This window comes from Amphiprion ocellaris, chromosome 16, assembly GCF_022539595.1.
Source record: "Amphiprion ocellaris isolate individual 3 ecotype Okinawa chromosome 16, ASM2253959v1, whole genome shotgun sequence".
Taxonomy (NCBI): Eukaryota; Metazoa; Chordata; class Actinopteri; family Pomacentridae; genus Amphiprion; species Amphiprion ocellaris.
Window position 1 is genome coordinate 21,023,845 of NC_072781.1, and position 19,199 is coordinate 21,043,043.

The 19,199-nt window shown below is 39.0% G+C and overlaps 1 protein-coding gene across 3 annotated transcripts in view; it reads left to right on the forward strand.

Annotated features, from left to right (window-relative positions):
- The window catches only part of piezo1 (piezo-type mechanosensitive ion channel component 1), a 98,471-nt gene that overhangs the window by 69,543 nt on the left and 9,729 nt on the right, over nt 1-19,199 (forward strand). For all 3 annotated transcript variants that reach the window (XM_035944723.2, XM_023262809.3, XM_035944724.2), the window contains 20 exons: nt 1,718-1,961; nt 2,095-2,191; nt 2,576-2,741; nt 4,473-4,562; nt 5,103-5,185; nt 5,385-5,450; nt 7,350-7,450; nt 7,611-7,755; nt 8,229-8,300; nt 8,606-8,778; nt 8,884-8,993; nt 9,436-9,615; nt 9,828-10,086; nt 11,250-11,438; nt 12,870-13,049; nt 13,257-13,503; nt 13,702-13,837; nt 14,033-14,180; nt 16,221-16,373; nt 18,207-18,268. In XM_035944723.2, the coding sequence (XP_035800616.2) occupies nt 1,718-1,961; nt 2,095-2,191; nt 2,576-2,741; nt 4,473-4,562; nt 5,103-5,185; nt 5,385-5,450; nt 7,350-7,450; nt 7,611-7,755; nt 8,229-8,300; nt 8,606-8,778; nt 8,884-8,993; nt 9,436-9,615; nt 9,828-10,086; nt 11,250-11,438; nt 12,870-13,049; nt 13,257-13,503; nt 13,702-13,837; nt 14,033-14,180; nt 16,221-16,373; nt 18,207-18,268 (2,901 nt within the window). The remainder of the gene's footprint in view (nt 1-1,717; nt 1,962-2,094; nt 2,192-2,575; nt 2,742-4,472; nt 4,563-5,102; nt 5,186-5,384; nt 5,451-7,349; nt 7,451-7,610; nt 7,756-8,228; nt 8,301-8,605; nt 8,779-8,883; nt 8,994-9,435; nt 9,616-9,827; nt 10,087-11,249; nt 11,439-12,869; nt 13,050-13,256; nt 13,504-13,701; nt 13,838-14,032; nt 14,181-16,220; nt 16,374-18,206; nt 18,269-19,199) is intronic.

The following is a 19,199-nucleotide window of genomic DNA, read 5'->3' on the forward strand; positions in this document are numbered from 1 at the left end:
TTATTTTCTAAACCATAACAAAAAATGCTTTTCTTTTGAAAGTAATATTTCTAAGTGACCAAAAACTTTTGAACGGTAGTGTAAATTGGTTCGGACAAAATACCGAACAAATAGTTTCCAGACAATTGCCACTAAAATAAAGGTCAACTGGGCCTTTAAATTAAGACTGCAGTCAACAACCCTAAAAGGGAGGGTTACACCATGGAGTTACCTAAACAAAATATCATCAGCAGGTCCAACAAATGTGGTCATCAATACAATTCGAAAGTCAAAAAAAATCAAGAGAAAAAGATGGAGCTTTTGATTAAGAAGAGGTTCGAAACAACGAAGTGAGACTAGTTAATGTTTATGCCACTCCAGAAAGTAAAACTTTTTGCAAATCCTTATTTAATAGTACTGCAATAAAAACTGAAGATATGTTGATACATGGAGGTGAGGTAATTTTAATGTGACACTTGATTATGTTTTAGACAAAACAAGTCCCAGAAAGGCGTAAATCCACTGAAGCCTAAGCAGCCCTTCTGCTCTTTAAGCTTTTTAAGCATTGTGCAGCTTCCTCGCTTGGTTGATATGTGAAAAGTGCACATTTGTAAATAGTTTGTTTGCCATATACCAGTGGTTGGGCTGCATCATTTTCTCATGGGGTGTCTGAAAGAGTTAGTCTGTACATATGAAACATGGAGTGGAGAGATTGTCTTGAGATGATAGAGAGCGTAGGGTTACATTTTATTATTGGTTCTTTGAGTTCTCTCCAGCTCTTTTTGGCTGCTCGAAGACAGGTTTTGATTAAACTATAGATAATTCCCACCAGCACATGTGCTTTACAGGTAAACTGTGGGGAGTGAATATGAAGAAATACTCATGTACCCTCATGAGCAGGGGGGTAGCTTCCCATATTTACAAATGTGCACTCTTTACTCAAAGAAAGGTTACAATTTAGCTGTAGTAAACTGAATTGAATTAACCACACGTTTTGTGTTTCTCTATGGGCCAGCTCTTCCACATAGATTTCAGTTTAATATGGTGTAATTGTTTGTATTAAAGCTTCTCTCAATGAATCCTGAACGCCATCAGACTTGTTAAGACATTTTAATCTAGATAAACCAGCCATTACACAACCCCCGGCCAGTCTTCTCCAATGTTTTAAGGTAATTTTTCCATGCGGTCCTTCTCCTATGTACTTTATTATTAAGAAAAATGTTTCCAGTTGCACAGCAGGTTCACTCTAAAAGACCTGAGAAACTGCTGCCACAGCTTTGAGCAAGTTGCTGAAACTGCACAACAGCAGTTTAAATCTTTAGCAGCTGCGATCATCCTGCTTTTTCTGCAGAAAAATGCACTCTAGTTTAATTAAAAACCTTTAAAGCTTATCAGTTGTCAAATGTTAACCAAATTAAGCACTGATTGGCAGTTAGATCTGAACAGAACCTCACAGATTTTTTATTTTTAAATGGTCAGTTATGGAATTATACAGGAAGTGAGGAAACATCTTAGAAATTCTTTGATGTGGTAAACTTTCTAAGCTTACCTTCATCATTGTCTGCAGCTAAATTGTATCTTTATTTTTTTCTGTTATGTTCAAATATGGAGACAAAATCAGGTGAACCTGCGCTTTCAATCACAGTTTGTTTTTCTTCTTGTCTGCTTCTCTTGATTTTCTTAAATGTCTGGATATAAAATATGTATTTATACATTTTGTTGTCTCTTCCTCTTCCAGGAATTACCTGGACATGGCTAAAGTTTTGGTGTTTCGCCACTTCTTTTGGTTTGTGTTGTCAGTGGTCTTCATCACAGGGGCCACTAGGATCTCTGTGTTTGGACTGGGCTACCTGCTTGCTTGCTTCTTTTTTCTGTTGTTTGGAACCCAGCTATTGGTCAAACCATCAAGGACCCGTCTCATCCTGTGGGACTGTCTCATCATCTATAACGTGGCAGTCATAATATCTAAAAATCTGTTGTCAGTGAGTATATGGCTCATCATTTCGCTATATTTTGATCTTTTAGTAGACTATTAGTTACTCTACTCTATGTCTTTGTAAAAAGTTCATCTCCACTGCAATAGTAAAAAGCATTGACATCTCCTCATCTTTTTAGATCCTGGCGTGTGTGTTTGTGTTTGAGATGCAGAAGGGCTTCTGTTGGGTAATTCAGCTCTTCAGCTTGGTTTGCACAATCAAAGGATACTATGATCGTAAGTCTGTGATAATAATGACAATGCTTTTTTGAGAACTAATATAGAACAAGGAGTATCTGCACATGTATTTAATCATAGAATTGTACAAAAACTATTTTTAATTCAGTTGTTTTACATTTATATATATTTTTTGGAATGTTTGATTATTGAAGGACAAATGCTTTCATATTAAACAGTACAAGAAATCACCCAAAAATCTCCCTTTCCTCTGCTTGGACTGCAACTTAAGATTCCATTATCATAGCTTTAGTTGTGCGTAGGTATGACAGTGTGACCAAGTGCTGAGTCTTTGAAATAAGCCTTCAATTTACTTTGTAGTTTTAACAGACCCTTACAATCTGCAGCATTCTTATGTTTATTTATTTATTTTTTAAATGACAGCCAAAGAAGTGAGCGACAACACATGCAGCCTCCCAGTAGAAGAGGCCGGGATTATCTGGGACAGCATCTGTTTTCTCTGTCTGCTGCTGCAAAGAAGAATCTTTCTCAGTTTCTATTTCCTGCATGTGATAGCAGAGCTGCAGGCTTCTGCCAAACAGGCCTCAAGGTATGTGCTGATAACTGACTGACAGCTGTTGCAGTAGATCTAATGCTAAGAGCTACCAGGTATTTCAAGGAAGACAAAATGGGAGAAAAAAACTTCACACTTCACTAAAACTTCATACTAAGACTCTAAACTATCAAATTGTCTCATTTTAATGGTTCACAATCGCAATCAAACATGAATGGAGTTGGTTCAACTTTAACTTACGTGTCAATTTAATATGATGTAGCAATATTTATTATACTGTATGCACAGTACTAAAAGTGCTGAAAGGTTGTGACTCTAAAATGTGTGATCTTTGATTACATTTGTAGTTATCAACGGGCCCTTTCTCTGTAAGCAAACAGATGCACTACTGCCTTACCAAAATCAGATGCCACGAACAGATGTAAACTCCATTCTCTCACATGGCTCAAGTGACATTAGGTTCCATTAATCTGGATTAATGAGGGTTAAGCGGTGTATAGATGTGTGGATGTATTGTCTGTTCTGACCAAAACATGATGATGTGTTAGAACAAGGGCCAAAAAACATTCAACCATTCCAGATGATTAACGTGAATCTTGTGCTGTTCTATCACTTACACCTTTGTGCTGTCACATATAGTGCTAGACTTGCTGAAGGAGTTATCTGTTGACATCACCTCATTGAATGAAACTTTACCCTTTGGGAAAAGTCGTATATAATGGCTTGGGTGACATATGGATCAGAGTGATCTCCTGAACCCAGTTTAACAGTCACTGCTTATAAGTGCCACTGTAAAAAACCTAAATGGTCCAGTTCTGTTCTCTAGCAAGACATCAGAAAGTTGGTGGTTTGAGAATGTCCTATGGGGTTACTGTTATGTGTAGCTAATATAGCATATGTAGGCTGGTATATTGTCAAAAATCCTACAAGAAAACAAATACATTTAATAAACCCTGGCTTGTGGGAGTGGATGACTCAGGCTACACAGTAACCTCCTGTAAAGGGACACTGCAAGGAGCAAAGTGAGGAATTCCTCCATTTTCATTGGTAAATATCATAGGTGCAAATAAGGGGCAGAGGCAGGGGTCCTGACACAAGTCCACATCAAGAGAGTCAAACTACTCTGTCAGATTGATCAGATCAATGAAATGTGAGCATTTAAAATGCTCATTCCTAACATTTTAAAAATAAGATAGGGTCCCTGTTGGTAGACAGAGATGTGACAGAAGATCCTGAATGTACAGACACTTACAACGAAACTGAGAGACTTTGTGTTTTTTGAAATCAGGCTGCTTTGGAGATTGACTTCCTATTTACTTGCATATGGTTTTTACTGGGCTGCACAGTGGCGTAGTGGTTAGCACTTTCGCCTTGCAGCGAGAAGATCCCTCGTTCGCGTCCCGGCTTTCCCGGGATCTTTCTGCATGGAGTTTGCATGTTCTCCCTGTGCATGCGTGGGTTTTCTCCGGGTACTCCGGCTTCCTCCCACAGTCCAAAAATATGCTGAGGTTAATTGATCATTCTAAATTGCCCGTAGGTGTGAATGTGAGAGTGCTTGTTTGTCTTTGTATATGGCCCTGCGACAGACTGGCGACCTGTCTAGGGTGTCCCCTGCCTTCACCCGAGTCAGCTGGGATAGGCTCCAGCCCCCCCGTGACCCTAATGAGGATTAAGTGGTGTATAGATAATGGATGGATGGTTTTTACTTGCAGATGGCATTTATTATTGATAAATATAATTACAGCTCCCTTTTTTTTTGTCTTGCAGAGGATTTGAGCTCTTCAGAGCCAGTATTGTGAAGAACATTAAATTTCACCAACAAGCTGAGAAGAAGTCTCTGTCACAGCTCAAGAGATCGTAAGTGTCCATAGTAGAGGAAGGGGGGGTTTTGAAATTCACTTTTGTGAATCACTTTATAAAAACACATTAAAACACATTGATATTGAAAGCTTGATGTTGAATTTTTAAAAATTAGTAATTAAATGAATGATGAAGACTAACTTTTAGCTGCAATGTAAACCCCCCAAAATGTAAATGCTGTCAAATATGCAGAAATATCATGTATCATAGAGAGGCAGCGTTTCTCAGCATGTTCAGCTCCTATTCTTTATTTTTTTTTGTTTGTGGTAGTTGAACGCTTTGATTTACTCTTTAGATTTGACTAACATTAAATTGAATTGTTTGTATAATTATCAAATGACATAACGTGTTTGAAGTTATTCTAACACACTGTGTATGGCTATGCCTACCTGGGTTTTTTAGAAAGCGTACAGACCACGAGCGCTGCTGACATTTGTGTGTAACAAATATAATAACAAATATATTTAACAGATTCCAAAAGATGGGTTAAGTTCACTTCTTCTGTCTCCTCTCCTTTTTCCTGCCCTCTTTTCACAGGATGCAGAGAATTCGCTCCAAGCAGCAGAAGTACAGAGATGGACATAAAACAAGTGAAAATTCCAACAGCGGCCAGACTCCTGGTAGGACTCAGTTACCTGTCAGTGAACTGAAGTCAGTAAACTTGTGTCCCTGCCACATAAAACCTAAAAAATAAAGGACCAGTTGAATTTGAATGGCCTAATAATCTTTAGATTTGCACTATCCACCTTAGCAACATCGCAGTAAGTTTGTCCTGAGAAGCCCTTTTTAAAGTCTAATTCTTCTCTTGTTTCCTTCCAGAGAGCCAGACAGATAAGAGGAAGTCCAGGAAGAAGTGGCACCAGCCATGGCTGGACCATGCTACAGGTATGACAGCCGTTTTATTTCATCTTGGATAAAAGCAACAAACTACTGATAGATGAAAAACTTACTGTAAATGTAAAGCAATTCTTCTGATGTGACAAAAAAAAATCTCAAAATACGGCAGCAGGACAACATGTGAACTGTTTTGAATTGTCTGTTTCTCTGCATGAATTGGTCATGAATTGGGCGGCTGTGGCTCAGGTGGTAGAGCGGGTCGTCCAATGATCGAAGGGTCGTCGGTTTGATTCCTTCTCTGTCCTAGTCATGTGCTGTTGTGGCCTTGAACAAGACACTTTACCCACCTTGCCTCCAGTGCAGCTACTCACTCTGGTGTATGAATGTTGGTGGTGGTTGGAGGGGCCGTAGGCAGCCATGCTTCTGTCGGTCTGCCCCAGGGCAGCTGTGGCTACAAATGTAGTTTATCACCATCAGAGTGAGAATGTGTGAGTGAATGAATAATGGATTCATTGTAAAGCGCTTTGAGTGCCTTGAAAAGCGCTATATAAATCTAATCCATTATTATATCATTATTATTATTATTATTATTATTACAAATTGTGATCTGATCTTCATCAACAACACAATGTTTTTAAGGTGCTACAACAAAGACATTTAGCATATTTTGTGTATTTGTTAAAAAGCCATTAAACATTACCAATGCTGGTTGAATAAGAACTGCTACAGAACTGCTCAACCTCTGTGAGGTTTTGGTTTTGTGTTTCAACCCAGATGCAGTTCTGATTATAAATGATGAACTATCTTTGTTATACACAGATGTTTATGGTCATTGTTCTGCTGCAGTAAACACATTTAAACATAATTGGAGCCCTGGTTGAATGACACCACCTGTGTTCTCAGATGTGAATGGAGATGGGCTGAGAGAAGGTGAAAGAAACGTAACCCCCGAGTCTCCGTAGAAATCTTGTGAGCTTATCAAAATATCAGATAACCATTAAAACTGCTAAAACTGAGTGTATACCTAACCTTGTTAGATCAATGAGGTCGACCAACTAGATTCTTTTGGATGTTCTGAAATCTAGTCACAAAAATCGAGGTGTCTGAACCTGTGCAGTAACTGATCCTAATCTCTAGAATAGTTTAGCTTGTAATGTAAGAACTGCTCAGACATTTAACTCGACCTCCTTTGTCGCTGCTGTAGACTCGCCTCTTAATGTTGGTATTCAGTTATTAGCAGTAGAGCGTTACATCCTGATTTCATCATATATTGTGTGTTAACTTTTTAGTCATTACTTTATTATGTTTACATTTCATAAGTCTTTTAGATATCCTGTTTTATGATCTGCTATTTTAATTGTACAGACCCTTGGTCCAACTTTTGTTCTTTTTAAATATGCTTTCTAAATAAACTTCACTTTGACATTTACTGCTGCATCTCTGAGCTTCTACAGAGCTTCGTCCAAAACAATTCCGTCTTCCATCTCTAATTTCATCAGCCCATAAAACATTGTCGAAGTTGTATTGTGTCAAGATGTACCTTTTTAAGTTGTGTAAGTCTTCTGAGATCTATTTTTTTTACAAGACATAGTTCACAGCAGCAGAAAGATCTTGCATTGTCTTTTTGAATGGTTTTATATCACTAAAACAAGCAACTGTCATTACTCTTGGAATGCATGCATTGACATAACTCTGACTAGCACCTCTCTTATGTCATGGTCATACTGACTATAACTTATATTATGATAGTGTTATAATAATAATAATGTATTTAATATGGGCAAGAAACATAGAATGATTTGCCCAAAAGAATGAATAGTTGCTAAGATTTGACCATATTTTGTAAAGTTCAACATTGATGCACTATTCCAAAGGGGTTCTCCTACTTTTTCTTGTCACTGATGAAGTGACACACAGAAGTTTGTAATGTAGTTCTTCTCCTTGCAGTGCTCCACTCAGGAGAGTACTACCTGTTTGAATCAGACAGTGAAGATGAAGACGAACAGCAATCTGAAGAGCAGAAGCCTCAGAAACAGACTGCTTGTCAGGTCAGACACACCTGATTCACACACTGGGTTCAGTGAATGGCTGCACATGTTTGCTATTGTTGCAAACTGTCACAAAGTTTAATGGTTAACATTCAGTGTTGACACTTTATGTGACGTACCGTATGTTTAATGTGTTGCTTACTCCAATTTTCTCTCCCAGCTGGTGTACCAGGCATGGGTGAGCAGTGTGAAAACAGCTCTGAGAGAACGTCAGAGGCGCCAGAAACACTTGAAAAGGATTGAGATAAAAGAAACAGAGAAACAAGAAGCAGTGGATTCACAAAAGGAGGCTACTTCTGTGGAAGGTTGCATTTTCTACATGCTTTTTTACTTACATCTCACAGTTCAGATGCTTATAGACAGAAATAGAGTGAAACAGAAGGGGAAACATGTGACTGTTATAATTTACACTGCTATGTGTAAGGGTCAGGATGACTACATGTGACCTTTTTTAAAAAAAAATCTCTGCTGAAAACAATCAGTAGCCTCATAATCAACAGTTTGTGTTTATTTGCTACTTATCAGCCATTAAGTTGTATAATACTGATATGGTGGTAAAAATAATGGATTTACAACATACTCTGCGGTTTTATTTATGGAATTGCACTGGTCAATCACAAGAACTAATGAAACCATGTAACAAATAAATGCAAAGGTTTCTTGTTGCTTGTTCTCGTAGTTCAGCTAGATCCCATTTTAGTTGTAGATGGTAAAGCAGATTACACACAAGCATACTAATTTCAGTATTTATAGTAATTGCATGTGTGATTGTGTGTAGGTTATGGCGACAATGTTTTTGAAGAGCCTGTCATCCAGGATGAGGTAGAGGAGCCAGAAGAACGGGAGTCTGGTAGGTTCACATTGTCTCTGCTTCCTTCACCTTTAGCTATTAGCATGTTGCTGTATCCACTCAACAGTATGTAGTGTCAGTGCAGTCCACAGTACGTGAATTAATAGCTCTCTTTTGTAACCCGCTTGGCCCACTAATCCAGCCAAAGGGTTAGGGTGAAAATGCTTTTCATGTGAAAAATTATGAATCGGAGATTAAGCCCTTTTTTATGATTCCTACAAAAACCACAGGCAGTGACATTTTGTTTTCTTTGCTGTGTTACCTGAACCGCCTCCCCATAATCTGTTGCTGTCTGTGTACTGCAGGTCATGGTGAGATGGTTCAGAGGATCATGGATATTCTTCGCTTCTTGTGGGCCATCATTTTGGCCATGGTGGACGGGCTGACTCAGTGGCTCAATCTGCTGACTAAACAGTATAGAGAGACATCTACTGTTCTGTGCAATGAACGCTACTTCATCATACACAAGATACAGCAGGTAAACACAACACAGAAATTTTTTGTTACATAAAATTGCTCTTTTGTAGTGACCACACACATACATGCACACTTTAACCTGCATCAATGTGTCTCTGATTGGCAGCATCATACAACAGCAGACTCCAGAGATGATCAGGTATCTCAGGGCAGTGAAAGTTCCACGTTGGAGACATGTTTGGATGAGACTGATGCAGAAAATTCCACCAGATACAGGTTAGTGTATATGGGTCATAGGGTATGAGACACTAGTCACAGAATGCATCATGCTGTGAATGTGGTTCCATGCTCTTACAGGGTTACTCAGGTTTATTGTAGATTCTAGGCGATATAATGACAATTGTCCTTGCCTAAACATGGATGTTCTTTGTGCTGAAGGCTTTCATGAAATTTATTGAGCATGATCATCAGATCAATACTCCGTGCCTTTGGTGTTTCATGATCTTTCATCTAGCGAAACCCTAAGGCCGAAATTTGCTCTTGTTCCTACCTGTTCTAGTAATTAATAGTGTGTTTGTTTTGACCATCTGTTTTACAGGCTGGCAGCTGGAGGGTATATGTTTCTAAAATTTTGTTCTGAATAATACATTTTTATGTAATAAGCCACTTTTCATCCTCACTTTTTAATCTGTTTATTTTTTAAATGTATCTGTCCTAGCTGCTTGGAGGTGGATAGCAGGATTTTGACAGGCCCGTCTACCCCTAGAGGAAGGCTCAACAGCATTGGGAATCTTCTAAGTCCAGAACCCTCATCCAGCAGCATGGCGTTACTACCTGAGCCATTAAACCAAAAACAAAACAGGCACTCGAGAACAGCCAGTGAGCTGCTCGGCGACAGGTAAATACTGAGGACATTCGTGGCTAAAGACGTGAAACAATGATCCACAGTGATTATATTAAGTAAATATACAGGAGTACAAACACAATGCTTGCTAAAGGAATGTTTGGGTTATGGGTGTGCTGTAGGAAAATAGCTTATTACAACTTAAGCTTTCTCTTTTAGTTGTGGACATTTGTTTTATAAATTGTTATCCCTTTCTATCTCTACAGGCAGTTTTTTATTGAGGAGCTGGAACAGAGCAGAGAGTTCTTTAACAACCAGAACCGTCTGTTGAAGCTGCTGTTTGCCATGTACAACTTACTGTCAGCAAACTCAGAGCTAGTGTGCTATTTCATCATAGTGTTAAACAATGTGGTCAGTGCCTCTGCCATATCACTGGTCCTGCCCATACTGGTGTTCCTATGGGCTATGTTGGCTGTTCCAAGACCTACCAAGAAGTTTTGGATGACTGCTATAGTTTACACAGAGGTATGAACACCTAGTGACAGACATACACACTGAAGAAACTTTGTTGATTTCTTTGCCATAAACCATCACAAGCAAATTGTGCAATGTTTCATATTGTGTCACTGCATGTATAAAAACATAACAAAGCATCAATGGCCCTCATTTGAGAAATACAACAATATTTGAGAACACAGTCATGTTTTGTGCTGTGACACTATCACCATTCCCAATTTTACACAAATGATCTCAAAAGATCTACCAGTCAAAATGCTTTAGATTTGTCATCAGATCACTCTGCAGCTTTACTGAGATATTTATTCTTTTTAGCTTTTTTTTTTTTTTTTTTTTTTTACTATCTGCAATTTTATTAATCTTTTCATTAATTTGACAAAGTAGGCTGATGTAAGGTTAGGATGTATTTTTTGCTCAATTAAGCCAAAAATACAGCTGCCATTGTAGATGTTCTTGGCCAAGATGGTGGCAATATTACCACCAGTCCATGTTGCCATCACACACAATGGTGTCTTCCACATTCATTCAATAATTCATTCAGTCAATCCAAACAACACAGCAAAAATGCACACTTTTTTTGCCCACTGGACAAAATTTTGATAATGTAGTTGACACAGAGCGACAAAAAATATGCTGTAGATATGTTGTGGAATTGGACAATATCAGCTTCCAATGTGTAACCCTGGTTCAAAACTGGTTTGTTGACCACCCACCTTTTTTGTACAATACCTTACACTCCTTAATTTCATTCCATTGTGACGGTGTACAATAGGAAAATTACAAAAATTATGTTATTATGTACCTATGTAGCAGCCTGAAAATAAGACGTTTTGTAGAATGATTTGCAACACTGACAATACAATGATTACATTGTACAACTAACTTCTACAGACACAGCCATACCCCACTGATCTCATTATAGTAATCCTTAAAGCAACTATTTTTTCTTTGCTTTGGTTCAATGTACACTATGTGATCCTTCAATTATTGGTGAAGGAACCACTGTAACCCAACAACTGACCTACAGTAATTTAGTCCTATAGAAGCGCTCTTTGTAGGTCACAACAGTAGTTCATACTGTATATGTTATTGACCGATTTGATGGGGGAAGCGTGTCTTTGCACTTTTCTGGTCTGACTGGTGGGACTGCTGTTTTCTGTGCCTCTTTTCAGGTAATGGTGGTGGTTAAATACATTTTCCAGTTTGGATTCTTTCCGTGGAACAGTGTTTATGAGTTGACCCTAAATGAAGACAAGCCTTTCTTCCCACCTCGCATCCTTGGCCTGGAAAAGACTGACAACTACATAAGATATGATCTTCTCCAGCTGCTGGCTCTGTTCTTCCACAGATCTCTGCTCATGGTGAGTTAGTATTGACAATGATTGCTGTGATGGTTACACCAGACTGTCAATGTTCTTCTTGTTGCTAAACTTGTCTGGGCAGCTGCGGCTCAATTGCCAGAACAGATTGTCCACTAATTGCAAAGTTGGCAGTTCAATCCCCTACATGTCAAAGTGTCCTTGGGCAAGACACTGAAACCCAAAGTTTTCTCCTGATGACAGGCAAGCACCTTGAATGGCAGCTTTGTCACCAGTGGTGTGTGAATGGGCGAATGAGAAACACACTGGAAGGAAAGGAGCACAGTACTGCTGAACAATTTGGACACACATAAATCACTCAAGGTTTTTGTCTTTATTTTAACAATTTTACAGTGAAAAAACTGTCACAGGGGATTCAGAAATAGGGCCCAAATGCAGACAACACAGACAGCCAGGTAAAAGCAACAAAGCAAACTTGAATCTAAAGTGAACAGAGTTAATAAAGGCAGGGGAGCCAGTAGAAGATGGCTGAATGTCCACAATAAAATACTAGCTAAAAGTCCAAGGAAAAACTAAAGAACTAATCCAAAGAAACAGAATCCAATCAAGCTCAAATCCAAAAAGGTTCAGAAAACACACACCAGATGAGCACATGAAGCACAAGCAGCAGTAGAAGCAAAGACGGGTAACAGGTAAACCAAACAGAGACAAGAATAATGAGGAGAATCAGGCAGGCAGTGTCACAGGGATGAGATCAGTGATGTGAGGCGACTCAGACCCAACAGGGGAGACGTCAAGCGAGTCAGACTCTGGAACAGGCTTCGTATCTGCTAATGTAGAAACTTAAAGACTCAAACAGATTCATGAACAGGACAGATGTCAGTTAACTAGGGAACTTTCTTTCTGTCTGCCAACTCAGAAACAGACTCATGAGCAGAGAACTTGTCAGATGACTCAGGAACAGATTCAGGAACAGATTTAGATAGATAGAATCTCATCAGTTGACTCAGAAATAGTTTATTGAGCAGGGAGAATGTCATCTGACTCAGGATCACTCATTGTGTCAGGTGATTCAGAATCAGTCTTTATGTCAGCTGACAATAACAGGGCCCTGGGTTTGATGCTAACTGAACCACACACTTTTTTTCTGAAACTAAAATCCTGTGAAAAAGTCTTGTGTAGACAGAGGTCTGGATTTTATTGTTGCTATCTTCATTTCTAACATTGTCCTCGATCACATGTTCACTGTAGCAAAACACAATTGAGCATGCCACACAAAGGTGACCTACTGTGTTTGTGTTTGTATTTGTTTTTGTGTTTGTGTTTTTGTGTGTGTGTGTGTGTGTGTGTGTATGTGTGTGTGTGTGTGTGTGTGTGTGTGTGTGTGTGTGTGTGTGTGTGTGTGTGTGTGTGTGTGTGTGTGTGTGTGTGTGTGTGTGTGTGTGTGTGTGTGCGTGTTGTGTGTGGACACAGCGATATGGTCTGTGGGACCAAGAGGGCCGTCTAGAAGAGCAGGGCCCGTCAACAGAAAGTTTTACGGTTGAAGGAAAAAGTAGAGAAAGAGATGAAGATGGAGAGAGGAAGGAGGACCAAGTTAATACAACATCCGACCCGGAAAACCTGGGATTTACTGAAATGAACCAACCTCAAAAGGTTAGAGCAAATACTATCTTATTATTTGGCACTGGTGACTGTGCTATCAATGACTATTTTGCCATTGAACAAATCTGTGATATCTTAATTCAGCAATGAAGAAAGACTTATCTGTTAATCTCAAAATGAATTTTACTCTAAATAGTATCAGAAAAGATATTAGGATCGAAGTCCTAGTTTTTAAAAATCTGTTTTTCATACATATAGGATAGTGTGGACTCCACTGAACCGAGTACCAGCTCTGCTGCTGCTACCCAACAAGCCCCTGAACCTGAACCAGCAACCGCTGTGTCAATAGATGGACATGAAATGCTTCCTGGGATGGAGAACATGTTGGACTCTAGGGAAAGGATAGAGGGAGAAAATGAACAAGCGACAGAGGAAATCTCAAAGAAAAGCAGCAGCATCCGATTCCGAAAAAAAACTATACTACCCAAAAAACAACGCAATAAAGGTTTGTGACTTTGTTAGGTGTGGACTGTGATGGTAGAGGTGTAACGCCAACTGCATTTCTTTACAGCTGTTCTTATGTATCAAGGCAATCAACAGACATCAACATAGCATGTGTAACAAAGTGAAAACTGTCCTTGCTTTTGTTTTTTTCTGTTGTGTAAATTCTGTTTGAATTCCTCCTTGGTTCTGATTGTTCCAGAGGAGTCCACAGCTGAGACTGCAGATTCTGAAAAGGAGCCAGTGAAGAAGAAGAAGCATAAAGGCAGGAGGAGAGAGGCAGCCAGTCAGAAATTACTGATGGCAGGACACAAGATCAAAAATGCCCTGGTATCTGGGTGAGTTGAGTATAGAAGCTATGATGTCACTGGAAGCAAAAATCGCCAGTCACACTCAACAATGTTTTCACATGTTAATACCTAAATGAAAAAGATTAATACAATCGATTTAGAACCATGTAGTACATTAGTGAAATGTCCTTGTTTTTCCCAGGAGTGCAGTAGTTTAATCCATGTTTTTTTTTTCTCATGCAGTATTCAGAGTGCTTACAGCCCGGCTCAGGGTTTCTTCAAAGATATTCTCCATGATGACTATCGGGCTGCCACCGATGTCTATGCCCTCATGTTCCTCACTGATGTCATTGACTTCATCATCATTGTCTTTGGCTTTTGGGCTTTTGGGGTAAGAGATGGATGGAAGGTCAGATGGTTAAAAGGAAGTTGGGACTTTGTGATTATTTATCAGTTAGCAGTGATATACGGTATCGAAAACAGAAACTGCAAAGAGAAGAAATGACATTTCTTAATTAAAACAGAAATGAAATTAAAATGTCATGTACAAAAACATTATTTGCTGTTTAAATTGAGTAAGCCTACTTAGCTCATTTGTTTTAATGTGCTAGCCCCTTTTATTTTGTATACAGTGTAAGGGATTGGTAGTATGTTAACTGCTGATATTACAATTTACTGTCAAGATCTGTCAAGATCTGTAATGGCTTCCTGCTTTGATAAACAGACATATAGCTTCTAAAGGTGTTTGTATTCCTGTCTAAACTGACACAGATTCCAGACATAGCAGGTTTTATGACATTTTTTAATTATATTTTCTGTGAAGTATTTCTGTGTTTATTGTATTTAACTTTTATCCTTTTTTACAGTTTTTCTCAATTGATAAGACACTAAATTCCATTCACTGCACACAGCCACCAACTGACTGCACACATTTCTCAAAAACAGGACACTGCTGTTCAAATTTTGGACACTATTCATGGTTTGCACACAGTTTCCAAAACTCTTGAACTCTTTTTGCAAAAGACTGAACACGTTTTTTGCTCATTTGAACACACTTTTTCACTCATAGCACACATTTTTCAAAAAGTGAACACTAGGAAGCAGAATTGGGACACTGTTCCAACACTGCTGTCACAATTAAGACACAAGTCAAAACTGAAAACACTTTTGTCAATGAACTGCACACTATAAAACCTGCTGGGAAACAGCATTAGCTATTCAGAATGCAATCTGTTGTTAAGGTCAGCAGATGGTAAAGATGGTGCATAAAGTAAATGGTTTCAGGTTTACTGTGGTTTACTTTACATGTATGTAAATGTTGTTTGTCACTTCAGTGACATGTCTATGCTGGAACAATACAAGTAGTCAGAAATGTTCTGAGAATACTGTAAAAAAAATCTAATGCATAATTCTGGTTCACAAGTGCTGGTAAAATTACAGAAAGTGTACATGACTGACTTTTTCTCTGTTTTGTGTGCGTTTGTTCCAGAGAGTTTTTCAGTTGGATTCTGATGATACACATAAATACATCTGGGACAATGTTAGTTTTCATAGAGGACTATTGATTTGGGAATGTTTCAATATGAACCCCCCAAGTTATTGTGGTTTTTCTGCCACCATATTCTCCCTTTCTGAATCCTATAGAAGAATTCTTCTCTACATGGAGGTGGAAGGTATATGAGGAGCAGCCAGACTTTGGGAAAATCTCTTGCAATCAGTGGTCTTGGCATGTGGTGATGTTTCTGTTGATGCGTGTCAGGGCTGGATCAGACACACTAGGTCTGTCTTTTCAGAGAAAACATAGCTAGTGATGTTGATGAGGTCCTGTGGCCTGACCAGGCTGAAAGAATTGATGCAGATGTGGTGTAAATGTTTACATACTGTACTGTGTACAATACAGTGCTGTATTTTTTGTCTAACATTTTTGTTTTATAATGTACAGTCAGGCACTGCAATGGACCCCTCTGAGTCATTTATAGGATGCATTTGTGTTTAAGTTTTCATTTTTGAGGAGTTTTGCTTCGTGTGTCTTAATTTTGAAAACAAAGTTCAGATTTTGACAACTAAGTGTGCTTTTGACACAAGTGTGCAGTGCTTTGTGAACTGTGTTCAAATAAAAAAAAAAATAGTGTGCAGTGTGTTGGGAAATGTGTGCTATTTTTCAGGAACAGTGTCTTATCAATTGAGAAAAACTGTAATAAGGAGCTGTTAGTAGTTTTAGATTCCTGTGTGAAAATAGCATTGCTTGATTGTTATCGATAAAATATAACTTTAAAATTATTTCCACTAACAGAGATAATGACTGTCATTTTTAAAACAATAATTTTTAGTAAATATATGAAATTTAAAAAGGCATTTAATAATTGGAAAATAATATTTTATTCAGATAATATAGGAAATCCCATATTAATTTTGTCTTTTTTCCCATCAGAAACATAGTGCAGCAGCTGACATAGCCTCCACTCTGTCAGAAGACCAGGTACCTGAGGCCTTCCTGGTGATGCTCCTCATCCAGTTCAGCACTATGATCATTGACAGAGCCCTATACCTGCGCAAAGCTGTCTTGGGGAAACTCATCTTCCAGGTTCAGTCCATATATTTAAATTTCATTTATGTATCCATCTGTCTGGTTTTATATTTTCTCTTTGAAGAGATCAGACGGTGGAGGGCTTTATATTTGACACCAGTGAGTGGATTTTATGAGGGTAGAATATTTAGCTGAACTTCAGGAGCAGGACCACACCTTACATACTCATCTTTCTGCCATCTGTCTATAAATGCTGGTCTGCTCTGCACACTCATTTGTTCTTGCTTGCTGTGCGTTCTTACTTCTTGTGCACAGAGCAACAAACATTGTTGATAAGCCATGACTCACGATGGACCTCTCGTACATCAGCCCCTTTGATCGTCAGATGGCCTTTCTTGGGAGTGGGAATAGCAGGGAACCAGCTCATGTTATATCCAGGTTTATAACAGTCTAGCATGTAAAAATGTGGCTACGTACCATTACTATCTTGCCGTATTCTAAAGCACCTGTCACACTTCCACACTCCTGAGCATGTTCAGATAGCTTCATAAAAAGGGGTCACCAGCCACTGCTCTGGCAACAAAGTTAAACCATGTCAATTCCTGAGAAACTTCCAGAGTTCTTAACAGATAAATGACCAAAACAATCCTCCCTTCAGCAGACACTGTGGCTGTGTGCCAAGCATGAGGTCAGTACGTTCTCTGTTGCTCCACCCAAGTTGCCAGTTTTGCCTGTTCTCAGCTCCACCACATCTGGCAATCTCGAGGCAATTTACCTCTTCACTGTCTTATTTTCTGAACAAGCTCTTCCTCCCTCTCTTCTGGCTCCGGGTTGCCCTTTCCTATGCTTCATATCTCCTGTTCTCAGCAACCTCTTCTCTCTCGACACTCATCTCTGCTGCATACACTATTTTCAGCATTCTCCTTCTCTCTGTCTCCACACACCAGGTTGCCAAGTCATCTTTCCTTCATCCTCTGTCCCCATCAACCTCAGTCTTTTTACAGCTCCTCCCCTCCATATCACTTGTTCTCAGCAACCTCTCCCTCCCTCCACTGGCACCGGGTTGCCAACTCACCTCTCCTCCTTCCTCTCTTCCCTGCAACTGTCTCTGTCTACTGGCACCACATTGCCAGCTCATCTGTCCTCCTTCCCTCATTTCCAGCAACCTCTCTCTCTCTGTCTCTCTCTCTCTTTCTCTGTCTAGAGAGACAGAGTGTCTTATAGTCTTATACTCTTATTTGTGGCACCAGGATGCCAATTTCACTAACCTCTGTTCCCAACTTTAACCATCAACCACTCACAATTCTGGTGGCAGGACACCAGTTTCCTTCCTTTCTTCTATCTCCTCATCTCAACAACCTCTTGCTTCCATTCCCAGCAGAGCAAACTAATGGCCATTGGTCTTCGTTAGCTCGCTTTATGTCTACTTAACATCTGCACATTGCTCAGTCTTCTCCATTCTTCAGGAGGCTTACTTGGGGGATCTGCTAGCCTGGAAACTTCCATTGATCCTCAATGAAGCTTTCCCCACACAGCAGTCACCTGAGCTCTAAACAACATCCCACTTATATTCTCAATTGTGCACATCTCATTAAAGGTGTGGCCCTTGCTAGTGAACTCTCTTTTCTGCATAACTTGCAGATTTACTTCCTAGAAAGGTTTCATCTTTGAAATTAACGGACACGTGTAGCTGACGTTACAGGTAAAGACTAGGTAGCTTTAAGAAAGGCTCTGGGTAACCTGCAATATTTGTTGGAATGACGTGTAGAGTTGATTTCCTCTTCATTTATAGATTATATCTACTGTGTTTTTCAAAATGTTAAGTATTTAATCATTTTTGGGTTTTTTTGTTGGTTCTGTCCTCTCTTTCTCCTATCATTCTTTTTCAAGGTGACCCTTGTTTTTGGGATCCACTTTTGGATGTTCTTCATCCTGCCTGCTGTCACTGAAAGGTGTTGTCAAATTGAATTCAGCATTTACTGTATTATTTGTAGCAAATTATCATATCAGTAATGGAGTAAATCACAGGGAGAGATTTATTTTCTTAATCCTAGAGAGTAATTTAGACCACTGATAAAAAGCAAGTATATCACATTTTAAATACATCCCAAATGTTTGATTGGGCAACTTTTAGATGAAGGTGGTACACTTAAACAACATAACAAGGAAAATGTGTTTTTTCAGTTAATTAGCAACAAAAAATATTAACAGGTGCAATATTTTTCAGTGGAAAAAGTAAGTACACCTCTGACTTTAGAAGCTAGTTAAAAACATACTTTTAGTATTAAACACATCTTGTAGGTGTTGCTTAATTGTTTATCAGTTTCTGATATGCATTTGCTGAAAATTTTCCATGGAAAATTCTTCGAACTGCAAGATATTTGGGATGTTTTCTTGCATGTGTGGCTCATTTCAAACCCCTGTCTTTTGATCTGGCTTTGGTCTGCACCAAACATTCTGCTATTACTATGACCAAACAGTGCTCTCTTTGGTTCGTCTTTGCCCCTCGATTCATTAGCAAACTAGTTTTACTCCAATGTTGGGACTGGAAAGTTTTTCTGTCATGCCTCCCATGCTTATCAAATGTGTGCATTCTATTTCTGATTTTAGATACATGCACTCTGACACCAGCAGTTGTAAGAGTTACTGGCAGATCATGGGAATAATTTTTAGTTCTCTTGGAAACTCATTTTTTGAATTATACGCTGTGCTCAGGGACTGTATTTGCTGGGCAGCCAGTCCGAGACAAATTGACAGTTCTTTGAATTCTAAGCCACTTGTAGATGATTTTCCTTCTTGTGGAATGATTTCAGTTTTATTTCTAGTTCCACCTCGTCCAGCTGTGATGAACTACTTTCTTTTTCCAAGTGGCTGATCTGTTTA